The sequence below is a fragment of the Orbicella faveolata genome, unplaced genomic scaffold, assembly GCF_042242905.1.
Source record: "Orbicella faveolata isolate gen_17 unplaced genomic scaffold, um_ofav_v1 contig_13, whole genome shotgun sequence".
NCBI classification, from domain to species: Eukaryota; Metazoa; Cnidaria; class Anthozoa; order Scleractinia; family Merulinidae; genus Orbicella; species Orbicella faveolata.
Genome location: NW_028301540.1, coordinates 19,284,026 through 19,300,438, shown reverse-complemented (window position 1 = coordinate 19,300,438; position 16,413 = coordinate 19,284,026). Strand labels below are relative to the sequence as shown.

At 39.0% G+C, this 16,413-nt stretch overlaps 3 protein-coding genes across 4 annotated transcripts in view; all 3 read left to right on the top strand.

Annotated features, from left to right (window-relative positions):
* Positions 1–16,413, top strand: part of LOC149115467 (uncharacterized) — a 309,029-nt gene that overhangs the window by 234,778 nt on the left and 57,838 nt on the right. The window lies entirely within an intron of this gene.
* The window catches only part of LOC110050848 (adenylate cyclase type 5-like), a 205,222-nt gene that overhangs the window by 169,984 nt on the left and 18,825 nt on the right, over positions 1–16,413 (top strand). Inside the window, exons 18-21 of the mRNA XM_089284950.1 lie at positions 4,299–4,418; positions 7,324–7,470; positions 8,026–8,118; positions 9,190–9,304. Coding sequence (XP_089141076.1) covers positions 4,299–4,418; positions 7,324–7,470; positions 8,026–8,118; positions 9,190–9,304 — 475 coding nt within the window. The remainder of the gene's footprint in view (positions 1–4,298; positions 4,419–7,323; positions 7,471–8,025; positions 8,119–9,189; positions 9,305–16,413) is intronic.
* LOC149115470 (uncharacterized) lies at positions 9,329–16,368 on the top strand. Its single transcript, XM_089284954.1, has 2 exons — positions 9,329–15,378; positions 15,881–16,368. The coding sequence occupies exons 1-2, from the start codon at positions 15,224–15,226 to the stop codon at positions 16,041–16,043; spliced, it is 318 nt and encodes a 105-aa protein (XP_089141080.1). The 5' UTR covers positions 9,329–15,223; the 3' UTR covers positions 16,044–16,368.

Here is a 16,413-nt window from a genome sequence, read left to right as displayed (position 1 = left end):
CCAGCACACAGCCTTGTTTGACTCCGCCACGAATGTTGAATGCCTCAGACATGTTGCCATCGAATCGAACAGTACTGTGCATGTTGTTGTGGAAAGACTCCAGAAAGCTCAGAAGCTTTGGTGGGCAGCCGATGAGAGGCAAGATCTTGAAGAGGCCATCTCTGCTAACCAGATCAAAAGCCTTAGTTAAATCGATGAAGGCAATGAAAAGAGGTTGTTGTTGTTCCCTGCACTTTTCTTGTAGCTCTCGCACAGAGAAGATCATATCAACCGTTGAGCGTTGGGATGGAAAACCACACTGAGACTCAGGGTACACTCTTTCTGCAAGCTGCTGAAGGCGAGGGAGTGCCACACGGGCAAAGAGCTTGCCAGCAATGCAAAGGAGAGAGATGCCCCGATAATTGTTGCAATCACTGCGGTCACCCTTGTTCTTGAACAGGGTCGTGATGATAGAATCTCGCATCTCTTGGGGGACTGTTCCCTCCTCCCAGCATTTGCACAACAACTGATCGAGCACATTGTGAAGCTGGATATAATATTTGCTACAATAACTATACGCCACTACACCTCTATGATGTACGCATATCCAAGAGAAACGGAGCTTAAACATTCAAAATTCTACCGCAGAGTCAGAGAGCTTTACAAAAATTTCTACATGTAATCAAGCTTCATACAATGGTCTAGGTATGGAAAAAAATGGATTGAATGGGGTGCATGATAAGAGGGTTGCAGGATGTATCAGAGGCCCAAATATCCACCATTGGCTGCTTGTCGCAGTGGAAGAGAAGCTTCTTCCCAGACCTCAAGTGACCCCACAGGCAACATGCAAGAGCAATGGGGTATAGTTCCTTCCACTGGGTTGAACGATCCTTTAGGATGGAAGGCCAGGGATCAGCGATCCAGTGGCTGGCCTAGTAAATACCATAGCCAAGGGTGCCACACACATCCATCAAGAGTTCCAGGTCTGGTGAACTAAAAAGTGTCGGGTATTATCACATGGCCATTCTAAGTGGGAAGAAACGAGCTTCCACATTCGTTGTGATATGATGATGGGGAATCTTTGCTGTAGTGCGTAAGTCAATAAGGTAGCGAAAGACCATGACTGAAGTTCAGCCAGCAGCTCCTCTAGTTTCTCAGCAGGTAGGGGAGTCTCCATGTAGGTGTTATCAATCAGGATCCTGAGGAAGGCCAGACAAGTGGTGGGACCTTCTAACTTGTCTGGCACCAGAGGAATGTCTAAACTAGATGCCAAGTAAATGATAGTCTGAATGGTATTGGCACAGTTTGAAGGACTCACTGTAAAGTCGTTGTCCAGGTAATGCATGAGATGATGGATATGGTAATTGGACTGCAATATCCATTTAGAGGCATCAGCCAGACGGTTAAAGAAGTAAGGTGAAGAGCACAAGCCAAAGGGTAGGCAAAGATCATAAAATTGGCCCTTCCATTCAATACCAAGAAGTTCATGATCAGCCAAGGAAACTGGACAAAGGTGAAAGGCATGCTTGACATCCAGTTTAGCCATGAGGGTATTCGTGCCATGCAGTGCAACAAGGGCAAGAGCTTGGTCAAAGAGCTTGGATGGGTTCAGCTCAGTAGACAGGTGTGAAATGTCGTAAGGAGTAGTAGGGAGACTCAGAGAAGGGGGTGTCATGGTGGAATCAGAGTCCTTTGGGGTTCTGTGACCCATGATGTTGCCTCCACAGTCTGGCCTGTTACAGATATGCTGGAACTGGCAGTTTGATGGCTGCTGGCTGGGATTGTGGGGGGCCAGGTGGTTTGTTGGACAGGCTGGTAGTGGAGTAAGATGGCTTGGGCAGCATTGTAATATCAGGGCATGTAAAAATAACTGATGTTACTAATGTTAGGTGTTATTAAGATTATGTAATTTTTTTGTTTTTGAACCTCACAAGGTTATAATAAACAAATATAAGATGGCTTGGGTAGGGAAGAAGAAGCGAAGGCTGTGATGGAATGAAGGGACTGGTTTGTCTTAGAGCATGCAGTGCAGGCTAGGGTGCAATGGTCAATAAGGGAAGGTCTCTTCCTTGAGGATGTCATTGTATAGCTACTCATTGACTCTTGAACAAAGGAGCAGAGATATTTGGGGCTGCCTTGTGCCTGAAGGCAGTGTTGTACATTAGCCAGGCTGAGGGCTTGACTTTCCAGCTAAATTTGCAAATTTGATCCTGGCAGGCAAGGAGGTCTGGGGCCAGGTGAGGGAAGTGGAGAGGAGAGTGGAAAGGTAGACATTCCAGAACTTAAGCCAGGATGAAATGCCATCAATATGTCGTTTTCTTTGTGGGTCCAAACAAATGCTGATGTGGATGAGTCCTGAGGGTTGATTGCCAACCTGAAGTTATTGGAAAAGAGAAAGGCATTTATGGGGTACATATTGGTTGACAAAATCTCATAAAAGTCAGTGTACTCACGTTTCAGAATCCTTTTATAAGTTTCCAGGGTAGTAATGGCACGCTGGGATCGGTGATAGTCGTGGATGGCGTAGTTCCCTGCGAAGTATTGGCGCTGTAGATTAGCTGTGTTAGCTACCAGGGACCTTCTACCAAGTGGCAGATTTGCAGTAAGGAGGCCATCTTGTATTTCCATGCTTTGTGGTTCTTGGCCTTGATCAGCGTACAAGCTAGCTGGGGAGAGAAGAGGGATGGTAACATTCTCATTGTGGACCAGTACAGATCTAGGATGCTGAGAACCAGCAGTGTCCACAATGAGTAGGCAAAACTGGTCAAGCTGGTCGCTTGAAAACGCGGGCATGCATTGTCGCTTCAAACAAAGGGACAACAGGAACATCCGAGGTGGAAGCCAAGGCAGGAATGTTCTCCAGAGTTGAAGTGGGACACTGGGGGTTTCCACATTCGTGGTCGTGTTTGAAGACTCACTGGCTGATTTTAGCCTTGCTGTCAGTCCTCATGAGATTGTGTGCCAAGGCCAAAAGGATTGAACCATTCTTCAGCAGGGCCTGTAACTCACGAAGAAACAAGGCTTTTGGATCAAAGTTGGTGGGACAGTTGTGGCAGTTCCAAATGTGAGTGGTACAAGACATGGTCAAAAAACCGATACAGATAATATAAATATACAAGCTCAGCTCACGCCAAGTTTGTGCTATGCGGACAAAGGGACACGCAATACATAACTTTGTATATATTGCACAATGCTAGCTGTGCATTCATTTCAGTGAAGGCAGAGAAAGTGACATAAGTATGCAGTGTTATGTTGCCAAGTGAAATAAAGAGCAGTTCTCTGAACTTAAAGCAATGTCTCTTGCATGATAGTGTTCAAGTGGTGACAAACCTTAGACAGCCCAATGCTGATTGAAATAACACTAGCATGCAGATGGAACATTTCAATGTTTTGAAATGCTTTGAGTTGTTAACTCTACTTTACCAGTAAATTACCATTTACATTCCTGACCCAGACCTTAAACTGCTTGAGCTAATAGTTATTGATGTCAGTGAACTGAAAGTGCAATGCTGGAGAAAAAGTGTTACTTGTAGAATTAAAGATAAGTACTATTAGGTAGATTAATGGATTGCGGCACATTTGGGCAGTTAAAATACAGTAAACACCCACATGTAAGAACCTATGATTTTGGGTTTCAGGCTGATCAAGTTCTTCTTTATGGGGTGTTTAGTGAGAGGAAATCCTGAAAATGTTCTTAAAATTTGTTTCAGAAATACTATACAACCTGTACATTATACATTACTAGAGGTTTAATTAACATATAACAGTATTTAAATACTTACACTGAAAATTAAATTTGAAGTAAGAAAAATAACTGTAATTACTAATATAAGTAAACATTAAGAGTTTTTATGGTCCAGCATACCATAGTATGTAAATATGAGTGCTTTCTTATTTTGGCATCTTCTTTCCTTTTAAAAAAGAACATGTATTTGTCAGGCTGAATTGGTTCTTATACATAATTATGGTGCTTTATTGGCCAACTTTCAGTCTGATTTTCTTAATCTAGTTGTTCTTGTATGTGGGTGTTTACAGTTATTAGTTGATTGTTAACTTGATCTTGAGTAATTTCAATTACTGACTTTGATAAGGTAACATCAGAGCACATTAGAGGACTGGACTGCATGTGTGTTTATAAATGGGAGCAGTCATGTGAAACACATATAACTCCCTAGTGAAGTGCAATAAATTTTTTTTTCAACACTCATTTAACTACCTGCAGGCAGATCCTTATCATGTAACTCATAGTATCGAAATGAATCACCATCAATTGCTTAAATGAAAATGCCAATGAGCTACTCTTTACTTCTATTTTCAAGGCCACAGAAGAAAGGGAAGAAATGGAACAACTCAGAGAATACAATAAAAAATTGTTGTACAACATCCTTCCAGACCATGTTGCACAGCATTTCCTTGCACAACAAGCCAAGAAAAATGATGTAAGTTTATAACTCCAATTTTACAGTTTTTGTTGTACAGTAGTTATAGATTGGTATAAATACACTAATGTGTCAGTAGGTTAATGTCACTCTTCTACTGCAAAACCATTAAGTGCAACAATTTCTTACTTAACACTCTTCATCCCTTGCAGGACATAGTTCAACATCAATCCCTCTCAATTTATCCCTATTTTGACCAGCATGTTGTGCCTGGCCCCATGTGAATTTTATGTCACTGAGATCAGCCATGACAGTTTGGATCCAGCTGGTTTTTAGCCAACAAGGTTTCCTTTTGGTAAAGTATCGTGCAAAAGTAATGCAAATGAAATTCATCGAATTTCATCCTTTGTTCTCGCAAATTTTCCATGAAAAGTTGTCAAATTTTGAAAGATGTTTCGTAGGGTTCTAAGTGAAAAAATCACAATCTTTCTCAAAAATTTGAGATAGCAAAATTTGAAGTGGCGAATTTTCAAGGCAACCAAACGAAAATTCAAAGTAGCGAATTTTTGTGACATGAACCTCAATGAATGACAGTTCCAAACAAGCATATGTAAATAAACTAAACTCATATCAAAAATAGGTTCAATGATCCAACAGTTTAATCGGCTATTTCCAACGAAAAAAAGCGATTGCATCACACAACAAAAAAGCAATTACCTCACAAATAATTTCTTAAACACAGACTCGTAAACCTTGTTTTAGCAACTTTGATTTTCAAGCCTACGTATCGATTGGTAAAACTGGGTGCCAATTCCACAAGTAGGTCAAGTCTGTTGACGTGACAATGTTTACAGAAGCCCGCTTTCCCAAAAGAAACAGCATTGAAATGAGACAGAACTTTTGCAGACAACATTTTTATTTTATGAAACATTACATTTTGTTTTGGAACCAAAACTCAAAAGCTCTCAAATGTCTTTTGCATGTTTTTAGCACGAGGAGTGCATGTCTCGATCGGCTGCAGAGTTGAATTGTACAAAACAGTCTTCAGACATCTTACCTTGTAAATTGAATCCTTGCCTGGTTTAAAGGCAATAAGCTTATTTCAAGCATTTTCTGCTTCCATATCGACCGTAAACATCGACCTAGTGGTTCGTATTTATGCAGAGCCATATGCCATGTCACTTGAATGCCATGTTGACGGATGTTGACAGACTTGGAAAACTTACAAGCCTGCAGTGGTTTGGCCTGCGTTATAGTTTTTGCCTCCATAGCTGCATCATGTAAAGGGAAAGTGAGGCATTCGCAAGAAAAGAGTACTTATAACACACGTTGAAGCCAGGGTAAGTTTTGCTCTCTGCCTGGGAAAAAGTAGACTTGCCACAAGGCAACCTTGTGAGGTTTAGGGTAGAATAGCTAAGCAAGCAAAGGAGCTGCAAGGTTTTAGGCCGCATAGTGGCCGTGCAAGGGTCGCTAAGCGTCCAAGCGAGCGACGATCGTCCTTTGTCTGGCGAGTTATGAATAAACAAGACGAAGGACTTTTCTTAGAGTCTAGGTAAGAGGCTGAGAAAAATGTAGGAAGATCAAGACGCTAAGTTTTGGGAGAAAGGAGGTTGGGGGTTACCACAATTTCTTAATAGTGAAACAATGTAATAGGGTTTCCTCGGTTAAAACAGTAGTAAATAATTATAAAGCGGTTTAAATTGAGTGTCTAAATTAACTCTCCTTTCAGCAATTTAAATATCTCAGCTGGGTGGAGATCTTGCTTGTAAAGAAGCTCAATTCGTGTTCACATGTAATTGGAACTTTTGGCATGATTACCACAAGAGAGTTTCAACCGGAATGATTGTGTAATGCACGTTAGCACTATTAAACACTAGCAATTACTATGGTAACACAAAAACAAGTTCGCGCAGAGTCTGGGTTACGAAAACATGGCTTGGGTCAGTGAGTGGCCTTTGTGGCCTAGAAGGACTGAAGAATAATTGTGTAAGAGCTGCGATGCTTTCAACATAAAGTGAACAGTAAAGGAAACCTTTGAAGTATATCCAAGTGAGTCTTATAGAACTGTTATGTAAACGGGCAAGCTTGCGCATTGTGAGGTGACAGCAGAATAGAATCATTGCGTCAAATTCGAACTTGGCAAACTGTCGTCCACAAAATGCTTGGGAATGTTTGAGCAGCGCTAATAAAGAGCAGAATTTTGCTCAAATGTTCGAAGTCATTCATCGAACAGAGCAATTTTGCGCTCAAAAATTCGACGTCAATTTTCGTTCCAAGCGAATTGTCATTTGAAAATTCACACAGTTGGAAACAATAGGCATCGCAAATTATCGTGACTTTTTGTCAAAAATGCAATATTTTTTCGTCGAAAAGCCAAGAAAAGCCGCGAATTTCGGCGAAATACATTTGCATTACTTTTGCACAATACTGTAGGTGGTGTCCATTCCAATGGAGCCTTATGAATACAAGCCTGATCAACTCCAAGTGTGTGGCTTAGCCACCAGATTTATTTGCATTTGATTTCCATGACAACTCTCTGGCAAGCCTCAAAATTCTGGTTGCCAACACTCAATTTTCAGTCACATTGGCGACCAGCTGGTCGCAATTTCAGACCCTGAGTACACAAGATATTTTGGGCATTTTCGTTTTTACTTCAGTGTACTTTTCTATATTTTGGGGGCGTTTTTGATAAAACAATTATTCCTCTCGTGCTTGTTGGATATGAGACGATTATAGCCAACTCGGCACTACGTACCCTGTGTGTTATCTACGATCTCATATCCAACGTGTGCTCGTGGAATAATTGTTAAATACATCTGAGTTTCCACATGAGATGACAATAATGTATTACTTGTTGTACAACCCCTTTACTCCTGATGTAATGGGTTGTTAGTAATATACTTTACAGATAACCTACTTGTGTTTTTACAATTAATGTTATTTTGGTGGTGGTATTTGTTTCCAGGAACTTTATTACCAGTCCTGTGACAAAGTAATTGTCATGTTCTCCAGTATATGTAACTTCTCTGACTTCTATACTGAGTTGGATGCTAATGGCGAAGGAGTAGAGTGCTTGCGTCTTCTCAATGAGATATTGGTGGATTTTGATGAGGTGATTGTTGTTCCTTCTTGTGAATGCTAGTAGAACCTTTTTGTGATTTGAAGCATAAGCGAATACCCAGCTGTCCTATCATATTTTTAAGACTTTGTGGGAGAGAGAACCGAAGACTGAATCCTGATCACAAGACGGACTGAACTCCAACAAGCAATGTTCACTTTGCTGAACAACAGAAGTAACACAACTGTACAGTGCAAATATACTACATTCAACAACTGACTCTAGAAAGCTGCTCTTCAAACACGTTGCAGCTATTGCCATCTACTACCAACACTTACCTAATATGTAAGGTGAAATGAAACTCAAATTCAGAGAGGACTGGCACATTGATCTAACTATAGATGGGTCTATACTTACAGTTTTTGTTTAGAAACTTGATACTGGTCTCAAAAGCCGAGGCACTAAATTTCAATGGCCAGGGACACAATTGACTGACAAAACAATTTGTGTTCCACTTGGAGGACGACTTTCTCACAGAGGGTCAAAATGTGTTTAAATCTTATGCCTATGCCTGTTTTCTGAAGTAATCATTATTGTGATCATTTTTAGCTTCTATCAGAGCCACGCTTTCAGTGCATAGAGAAGATTAAAACCATTGGTGAAACATACATGGCTGCTGCTGGAATCAAACCTGAATCACAGGTTAGTAACATGAAGAACTTGAGAACAAAAATTCTTTTCTTTGGGTGAGAAAAACCACTATGCTATTTGTTGTTAATTAGCTATCGTATAATTCCAAACTATACAACATTTGAAGAAGTCAAGTTTGATCATTCTTTTGCCAAAAAAATGTGAGATGATTATGTCGCTTAAATTTTGTTGGGTCCTTTCGAGTACTGTGCTCTGATCTTTTGTGGACTCCCAACTCTATCCAGAAACATTTCAAACTCTCCATGCCAACTCCCATAAAATTAATAATGACCACTCCAGTTGTGAACAGTGAAGAGTTTCACATGTCAGCCTTTGCAGATGTAAGCTCAAGGACATTCGCACAAATATTTTCTACGCAATAGATTTTCTTCAAACTTCCACTGCGGGCAGGTATTGAATTACTTGTTTCAGAAATGAAACAAAAATTAGTGGTCAGGGAAGATTCGTTTCAGAGATAAGCATGTGGAAAACCAGTCTGATTTTGAAAATTTGGCATGCGTAAATCAGCATGGTCTCTAGGGTTTTACCTTAAGATATCAAAGGAGGATCAACAGAGACCAACTATCCTAGTAATATTTTGTATAAGGGAATCTGTTGCGTTAATAAGTCTAATGTTGCCAACGTTCTCACAAACCTTAACCTTTCAAGAGGCATTTGACCCCCCCCCCCCCCCCACAGATAAACAAAGAGCTAAACAGAATGGAATTTGATGGTGCATTTTGCAAAAAAATGCAAACTTCTAATTGATAGAGTTTCTTCCTTTGTTGGCTAAACTAAGAAAATTGGTAGGGAAATTGATCCATCAAAAGAAAAATAGGGGTCACCAGACATCCAAGGTAGTTAAATCCAGGCAAAGCTATACCTATAGCTATTATTATTATTAGCATGCACTTGATGCATGACATGTGAACTTGTGTGCACAGTAGGGATGCACAGAAACAATTTGCATGAATGTCCTCAAGTTCCACATATTATCAATTTTGGTGGTAGACTAAACCAAACAAACAAACAAACAAACAAATACAAAAACTGAAAAGCCCTAAATGCATGCTTTCCTTTCAGGAGAAGCTGGCAACGCTGAGTCATATAGTGACTATGGCTGACTTTGCCATGGCCATGAAAAAGAAACTAGCAGACATTAATTTGCATTCTTTCAACGACTTCAAAATGAAAATTGGTAAGTGTAAGAGTGGTATACAGTAGAGCATATTTATAAATGGCAGAAGATGCAGAAATGGTTTGGTGGATTACAGGAAATTGAAGCTACGGGAACTTTGTGTTGCATTAAGACAAAGCTTGCAAAGAATGGAATGAAATACAGAAATATTGAATCAAAATACAGAAATATCATGTCACTCAGAAAGTGATTATTGGCCAATTTGTGATGAGTGTTATTGAAATCCCTTATTTTACAACAATTACTGCAGATATGATCTTCTGGTGTGGAAGTCAACACAAATAGCTAAAAAAATAATTTAAGAAACAGCACTGGTGTTCTCTTTTCATTTGACAGTTTTTTCATTCCTGTTACTTTTTAAGACCAGGAGACTCTAAATATCAAGAATTGACCTCCAAAACTAAAATCACAGATTTCTTCATATTTTGCCAGGAGAAACCCTTTCGCAAACTATTTTTTTGCAAAAAGGAGACTAAAACTTGGTAGAGAGTTTTTGATTTTGAGAAATCCAACAAAAAGTAGAATTTCGGTTTCCAAACTAGGTGATTGTTTGTCATTTAGTAAAACATTCTGCTTTTATTTTTTGCTTCCATTTAACCATTACATATCCTATATGTGACTGTGAATGGGAAAACGTACCTTAATGCTTATCCGTTAAACGGTCGCTAATGGGTGAATAGCTAATGGATAGTTAACGGCCTTCACAGCATTCTAACGTTTTGTCCTAATCTTCTAATGGTTATCTAATTGTGCCTGACGGATGATCAAAGCATTGTAACGATCGTTGTTATGATTTTACATGTCGTTTCTGTTTTCAAAAGCGGCAAATGTGTTTTGTTTTGGATCGTATATAATAATTATAGTATGAAGGCTTTATTGAATTTCATTTGAGTTGTATTTATCAATCATCAGGGCATCAAAAAATAATAATCACTAAACTTCTAACGCTAATCTCTCCTGGTTGTTTTGAACTAAATGGAAGTGAAGAGCTGCTCTCGTTGCACACTGTATTAGGCTACCACATTCTACTTCCACTCAAGTCATGCCATTCTAACGGAATCATTACCCGTTTAACAGATGCTAGTTTATTCTAACGGATCCGAACGGCTTCTCTAGCTGTGCTATCAGATTACAGAGTTTTTGCTAACGGTTATGCTGTCCTGTCTAACAGTCTGATGCTAACAGCTAACCGATACATGTCTCTTGCTAACAGTTGCACTCTCTGTTCTAATGGCCTGATGCTAACATCTAACGGTTGGGATAACACCTCCATCGTTTATGATAAAACTTTCTAACGGACAACTAACAGATGCTTAACACTTTTGCCCGTCTAACAGATAAGCGTTAAGGTATGTTTTCCCGTGCATGGTCACATATATCAAATAACATCTTTTACTTTGAACCAGTATGAAAATAGTCACAAAAATTGTGCCTTAATTATAATTTATCTCTTTCCAGTCATGCTCTATAAATTTCAATGCTTCAGGATTGATGACTAAAAAATTCTAAAAAAATCGGATTATTTTCATTTCCCCTGAAATTTGGGGACATAAAACTAGAGATAATTACCTAAGCACATGGCTAGTTTCTCATGGGATGCTTCAATGTAGCGTACACGACGACATTGCATAATCACACAATTTCAAGTCAAAATGGCCGCCTTTTGTTGAGCGAGCGATGTCCATGATTTCAAAGTCCTGAAGATGTTTTCGGAAGCGGACAACATTCCTAAAGGTATTTGAAGTAAATACGAATGTAATTTTTAGGGTTAGCAAGAAATTAGAATCGAAAATTTTAAGTAAGTGAGCTTGCATGACCTTCGCCATGTGCTATGCAAATCCAAGCATGTTGTTCAAATGTGACTAAATTCCCATCGGACTGCCAATTTTCCGTTTGCAATCTCGAATAATTCTTGAATTACGTGTCTTGAATCCTTTTTGGGATCATAGAGTTCAGGAACTTTGGAAAAAAGTTTTGTTTCGTTGAGTAAACACACTTTTTGAAAGGACGCGTAACCCAATCTAAGTTAATTTTCCACTGGCTGTCGCCATGGTAACAGAAATGCGAGATTTTTAATTAGATAAAAAATAATAATCTAAAAAATTTCGGTTTCGATGGTTTTGCGCTCTGTTTTCAGGATGTGTTTGCTGTTAAATTAAGACCAGTGGAGTGGAAATACAGTTTTTAAATATTTTTTTACATTTTTTTCCCTTTTTTTGTGAGGTCTAATTTATTTAAATTTTTTTAAAATTACTACTAGCTTCCATGAAGGAAAGCTTTTTTTTTCTAGAGAGTATTTTTTATGCTCTTTTAAATGAGATATAGTAGATCATTCTCCTGTAAATATTTGGTGAGATATTAATGATTAACCTTATGACCTTTTGCCACGCCCATTTTTGATGTGACACAAAGAGATATTTTGTATATAACTATGAAAATATGTCTACTGAATACAGCAATGCTCCCCAGTCTCCAGGGGGAGACTGGGGACACAAGATGGCAGAGCAGACATGCTTTTAAAGCTCCATCACGGTGACGTTTATTAACCGCACGGCAATGGGCCGAGCGCGGTTCATGTTCTACCCTTGGTTTATTATTTTTTTAAATTTTATTTTTGTCGGAGACCAGATGCAGATCTCCACTCAGCCAACTTTGAATTACGCAATCTGTAATGTTTACTCGCCAAACCTTGTTTCTTCAGGGTCAACAAAAATCTCAGATTACAAAATCACGCCGAACCCACACGTTGCAAAAATCTCTTCAAAACCCTGACATCGAAGCGATATATCACTTTAGCATTAATAGCTACCACACATTGGCAGAAGGTAAATCTATTCCTTAACAATCCAGCTTTATCGTGCTAAAATTTCAGCAAAATCAAACAAAACCAGAATTAATTAGAATTTTTTTTGTGACCTCACTCCTCAGACTTGACCTAACAAAGGGAGCCACGGTCGCCCATAGCAACCGAAAAACACGAACATAACAAAGCCGACGTTTTGGCCAAAAAACTCCAGAATTATCGCCTGAGAGCTTAAACTTGAATGGGAACATCTTTTTCGAACTTTTTTCAACTCATTTAGGCGAAAGAATGGCCTCGGCGGGCTACAAAAATGACCAAGAGAAAAAACAGAACAAGACAGCAGAACAAACTGATAATGTTTCACCGTGTGGCTTTCGGCACGAAAACGAAAATACAGCTTCTGGATAAATTCAGCCTTAGAAGCCACCAACTGGTCCCATATTATTTTCTGTATCCTTACAAATGTCCTGACTTCCATCTCCAAAAGATTTTGCCCCAATTTTGAGCAAATAAACGTTTCGCCGACAGCGACCGCCATTATGGTGGCTTGCATACTAAATTAGCTAACTTGACAAAATTCTCCCGAGGGGGGAGGATGTGACGAAAAGACCTGGAAAATGGCCTGTAATTGGCTAATGATGAGATCTTCCCACTGTCCAAATTTGGTGAGAATCGAAAGTAATGCCAATTTTCTGTCACGTTTTCAATCTGTAGCCACTGGAGTGACCAAAATCGATACATCGGTCGGGATAGAGTTTCATTATTAAATTACATGACTTGTGTGACTACTTTGCTAGCCCTTTACTCGTGGAAAACATCAATCAAATTTAATCATGTCTTTACAGAAAGAAAGCTGTTGTTAATAGTGTTATTATCATGTGGTTCATATCGTTCATGCCCATACATATCCCGAAGAAAGTTCTAGATTAGGACCATTACGTCATCGGAGATTTGTCAACGGCTACCACTGATGGTGCAATAATACGGTTTGTGTTGATCAAGTGATGTGATGTCTACAGTAAGAAAAGAATCATCAATGACTGCTTTGAAATGTGCACTACGTTCCGACGGTAGTGCTAAGCAAACAGTTAAATTTTAAAAGCGTGGTTATAAGATCTAAAAGATCTTCTTGTTGAATAAAGTGCAGTATATGTTCGGTAAAAGAAAAGATAGACCTAAAACAGTGGGTGATTCTTCAACTTCTCCTGAAGACCAAAGGTCAAGACAGACCTTTATAGTGGAATATCCAGACAAAGAAGACGACGACAAAGCTCTAAAAGCTCTTTCAGTGGCCATTGACCTTGGGAAGAAACTGGATGAAGTCTTAGAGAGACTCACTAGGCTGGATGTCATCGAAAACCACTGAAATAATTTATACACTATCATGGCCAATATAGAAGGAGCTATTTCCAGCTTAGACAAGGACGTTGCTGAGCTGAAAGCTAAATCTAAAATCACTGTTCACTCTGGGAATAAACTGGAACTAAGTGTAGACTTTAATGCCACTGACATCACCGACTTGAAACGTGACCTGCTGGATCTCAAATTTGAGAACGAAAACCTTAAGACACAGCTCCTGTACTCCGAATCCTACAGCAGAAGAGAAAACGTGAAGTATATTTATTTATTTATTTTTTCCTGATAACCTTTATTAACCATATTGTGCTCAATTACATCAATAAATGTGAAAGGCTATGCTACAAGCATGCACACACAAAACCTGAAGTTTATTGGTATTGTTGAAAATACCAACGACTCAACAGACAACCAGAATGCAGCGAAGTCGAGCGATTTCCTACATAGTGAAAACACTAAAGATGTCCTTTTTAAATTCTTGGAAGATGAACTTAATGTCACTGATGCAAGGAAAAGAATTGAATTTCAAAGAGTCCATTGTTTGGGCAAACCAAGAAGCAGTGGCAATCTTTGTCTGATTATTGCTCGTTTTCTCTGCTACCAGGATAGAGAACAAGTTATGCAAAAAGCTCGAGCGAAACTGAAGGGCAAGGATTATGCGGTTTTTGAAGACATCCCCAAAGAACTATACGACCTTAGAAAAAGGCAGAAGAACAAGTTTAAATGCACCAGGCAAGATGGTCTTAAGGCTTTCTTCAGTAAGAAATTTCCAGACAGGCTGTATATTAATGGTGAATTTGTACCATTGAGTGGATCTACTTTGTAATTATTTTTCCTCTAATGAACAATTACATGTATATCTAATCAAGGCTAAGCTGCACTTTCACCATTTTTCTAAAATTCTTGTCACGGCCATAGTGGGAGCACAACATCACACATGCTGTTATTTAACAGAGAGAGTGTGCCTATTGCTCTCGGATACGCAGTAGGTAATGGAATATGGTTTTTAGTAGTTAAAGTGCCTATCTCCCTTACCTAATATCTTTCTTTTTCAAAAGTAGATATATAAAATAAACAAAAAAAAGCAGCGAAATAAGATTTGGAGTTAATCACGATTTTTAAAAGCCGATCGAAATCATGGTTCTCGGATTAAAAAACGCGCTATATGAAGGACTGGCACTAGTAAGTTGTGACGTCAACCCGGTATCTTGGCGATAACACACAACAAAACACAACAAAGATATATGGCGAGTTACGCGTGTTCTCTGCTTTTTCGGTCTTCTTCTTCCAAAATGTCAGACAACGACTCTAATTCGGAAAGGAGCTACAATTCTGATGACTCAGAGTACAATTTTATCCCTGGCCACATCAACATTGGCGATATTGAAGTCGAAGATGATGAAAATTTAGGCGAAGAGCAAGTTTCCCAGCCAGACCCAGACAACTACAAACCCTATGAGGATGAGCCGATAGCAACTGAAGAGTGGCTTTCAGAATACAAAAAAAGGCAAGAAACGCAAGTTGAGTTTGAGTGAAAGCTCCAGGATCGTTATGATGGGAAACAACTCGTGAATTTGTGGTGAGTCAGACCTAGAGTGCAGTGTTTCCTGTATTGTTTGTTGTTTTTTACATCGATTAGTCAAGGCTTACTAACCGCTGGTTCCTCTACAGGTGCATGTAGTGCGGAGAATCTGCAGAACCTGAACGAATTCCAGTGCTGCGTGGAAATAGAAGAGTGTGCGAAGTGTCTATCTAGTGAAATGGTAATCGAAGAAGTGGGCACAAAGCCGAACTGTGTTACGCAGCATCCCGGATTCAGCCAAGTTTGCCTGCAAAAGTGGAGTTCGCGGTTGGCTGCTGATAAATACAAGACAAGAAATAAGATGAAGTATCGTCAGACTGGAACGGAAAACAGGTAAATAGAAACTTTTATTAATTTGCCTGTTTGCACTCACTGAGACTAACATACTATTCTGATTGTGAAAATATTTAAGTTTGTATGCTGTCCAAATTCTTGCACACTGCACTTTTTGCATGTTTGTTGGCTTGTGTTCCTTTAAAACCTTTTTAGTCAACTTCTAGTTGTTAAAAATTCTCCACTAAGATATACCTCAAAAATATTTGAAAACCTTTGATTAGGATTTGTCTCAGATAGAAATTCTTTTGCATGAAATTTATGGACAGATATTGGACAGAGTTGTCAGAAAATTTTCCATGCATGTCCATGCACGTATGCACTCTATCCAGAAAAATATCTCTTTCTACTGTATATACATATTTATATCCAAGAAACAAAACTGAGCTGGATACAAGTATTTTTTAATATAAATCGAACAAAATACAAAATGAGCTAGAATGTAGAATTCTCTGTTGTGACACTACCCTTTCATCTAAATATCTTTTTTTTTTCATAATAGGTTTCTGCATGGTATTTCCTATCGAGAATTTACTCGCCTTGTCCATGGATACTTGGGTGGGAGGAGGATACCTTTGCCTGCATGCACATACCATGCAATAAGAACAACATTTCCAGAGGAGAAATCTTCATATGCTGGATTTGAAACTGAAGATGTTGAATGATGGACAGCTCATAGACATGAATTGAACATTGTTTCATAGTTAAACAAATTGGAATATTTATATCTCTGAAGTTCTCATTTTGCTTCATTTAGATTCCCTTCTGATTTTTTGGGCAGGTGGTCACATTTTTGTGTCCTTTCATAGGCTGCTGGCATGTGGAACAGTAGCGGGGCTTTCCTTTAGTGGCCTGTGGCGGCTGCTGGATTCCATGAGTCTCTAACTTAAAATAAATGATGTTTGAGTGTAAGCCATGCTTTTAAATGGGATTCAGGGGATAATAAAGTGAGCCATTGAAGTCTTAAAAGTTTGATTTCTTATTGGCAAATAGGAAAACCAAAATTTTGGAAGTGTATTCTTAAGGTATTTGATT

Bases quoted from the DNA above. Each gene is read 5' to 3' on its own strand.
- LOC149115470 (XM_089284954.1), top strand. From the start codon at position 15,224: ATGGTAATCGAAGAAGTGGGCACAAAGCCGAACTGTGTTACGCAGCAT. The intron at 15,379-15,880 runs GTAAATAGAAAC...TTTTCATAATAG, and splicing joins CAGACTGGAACGGAAAACAG to GTTTCTGCATGGTATTTCCT.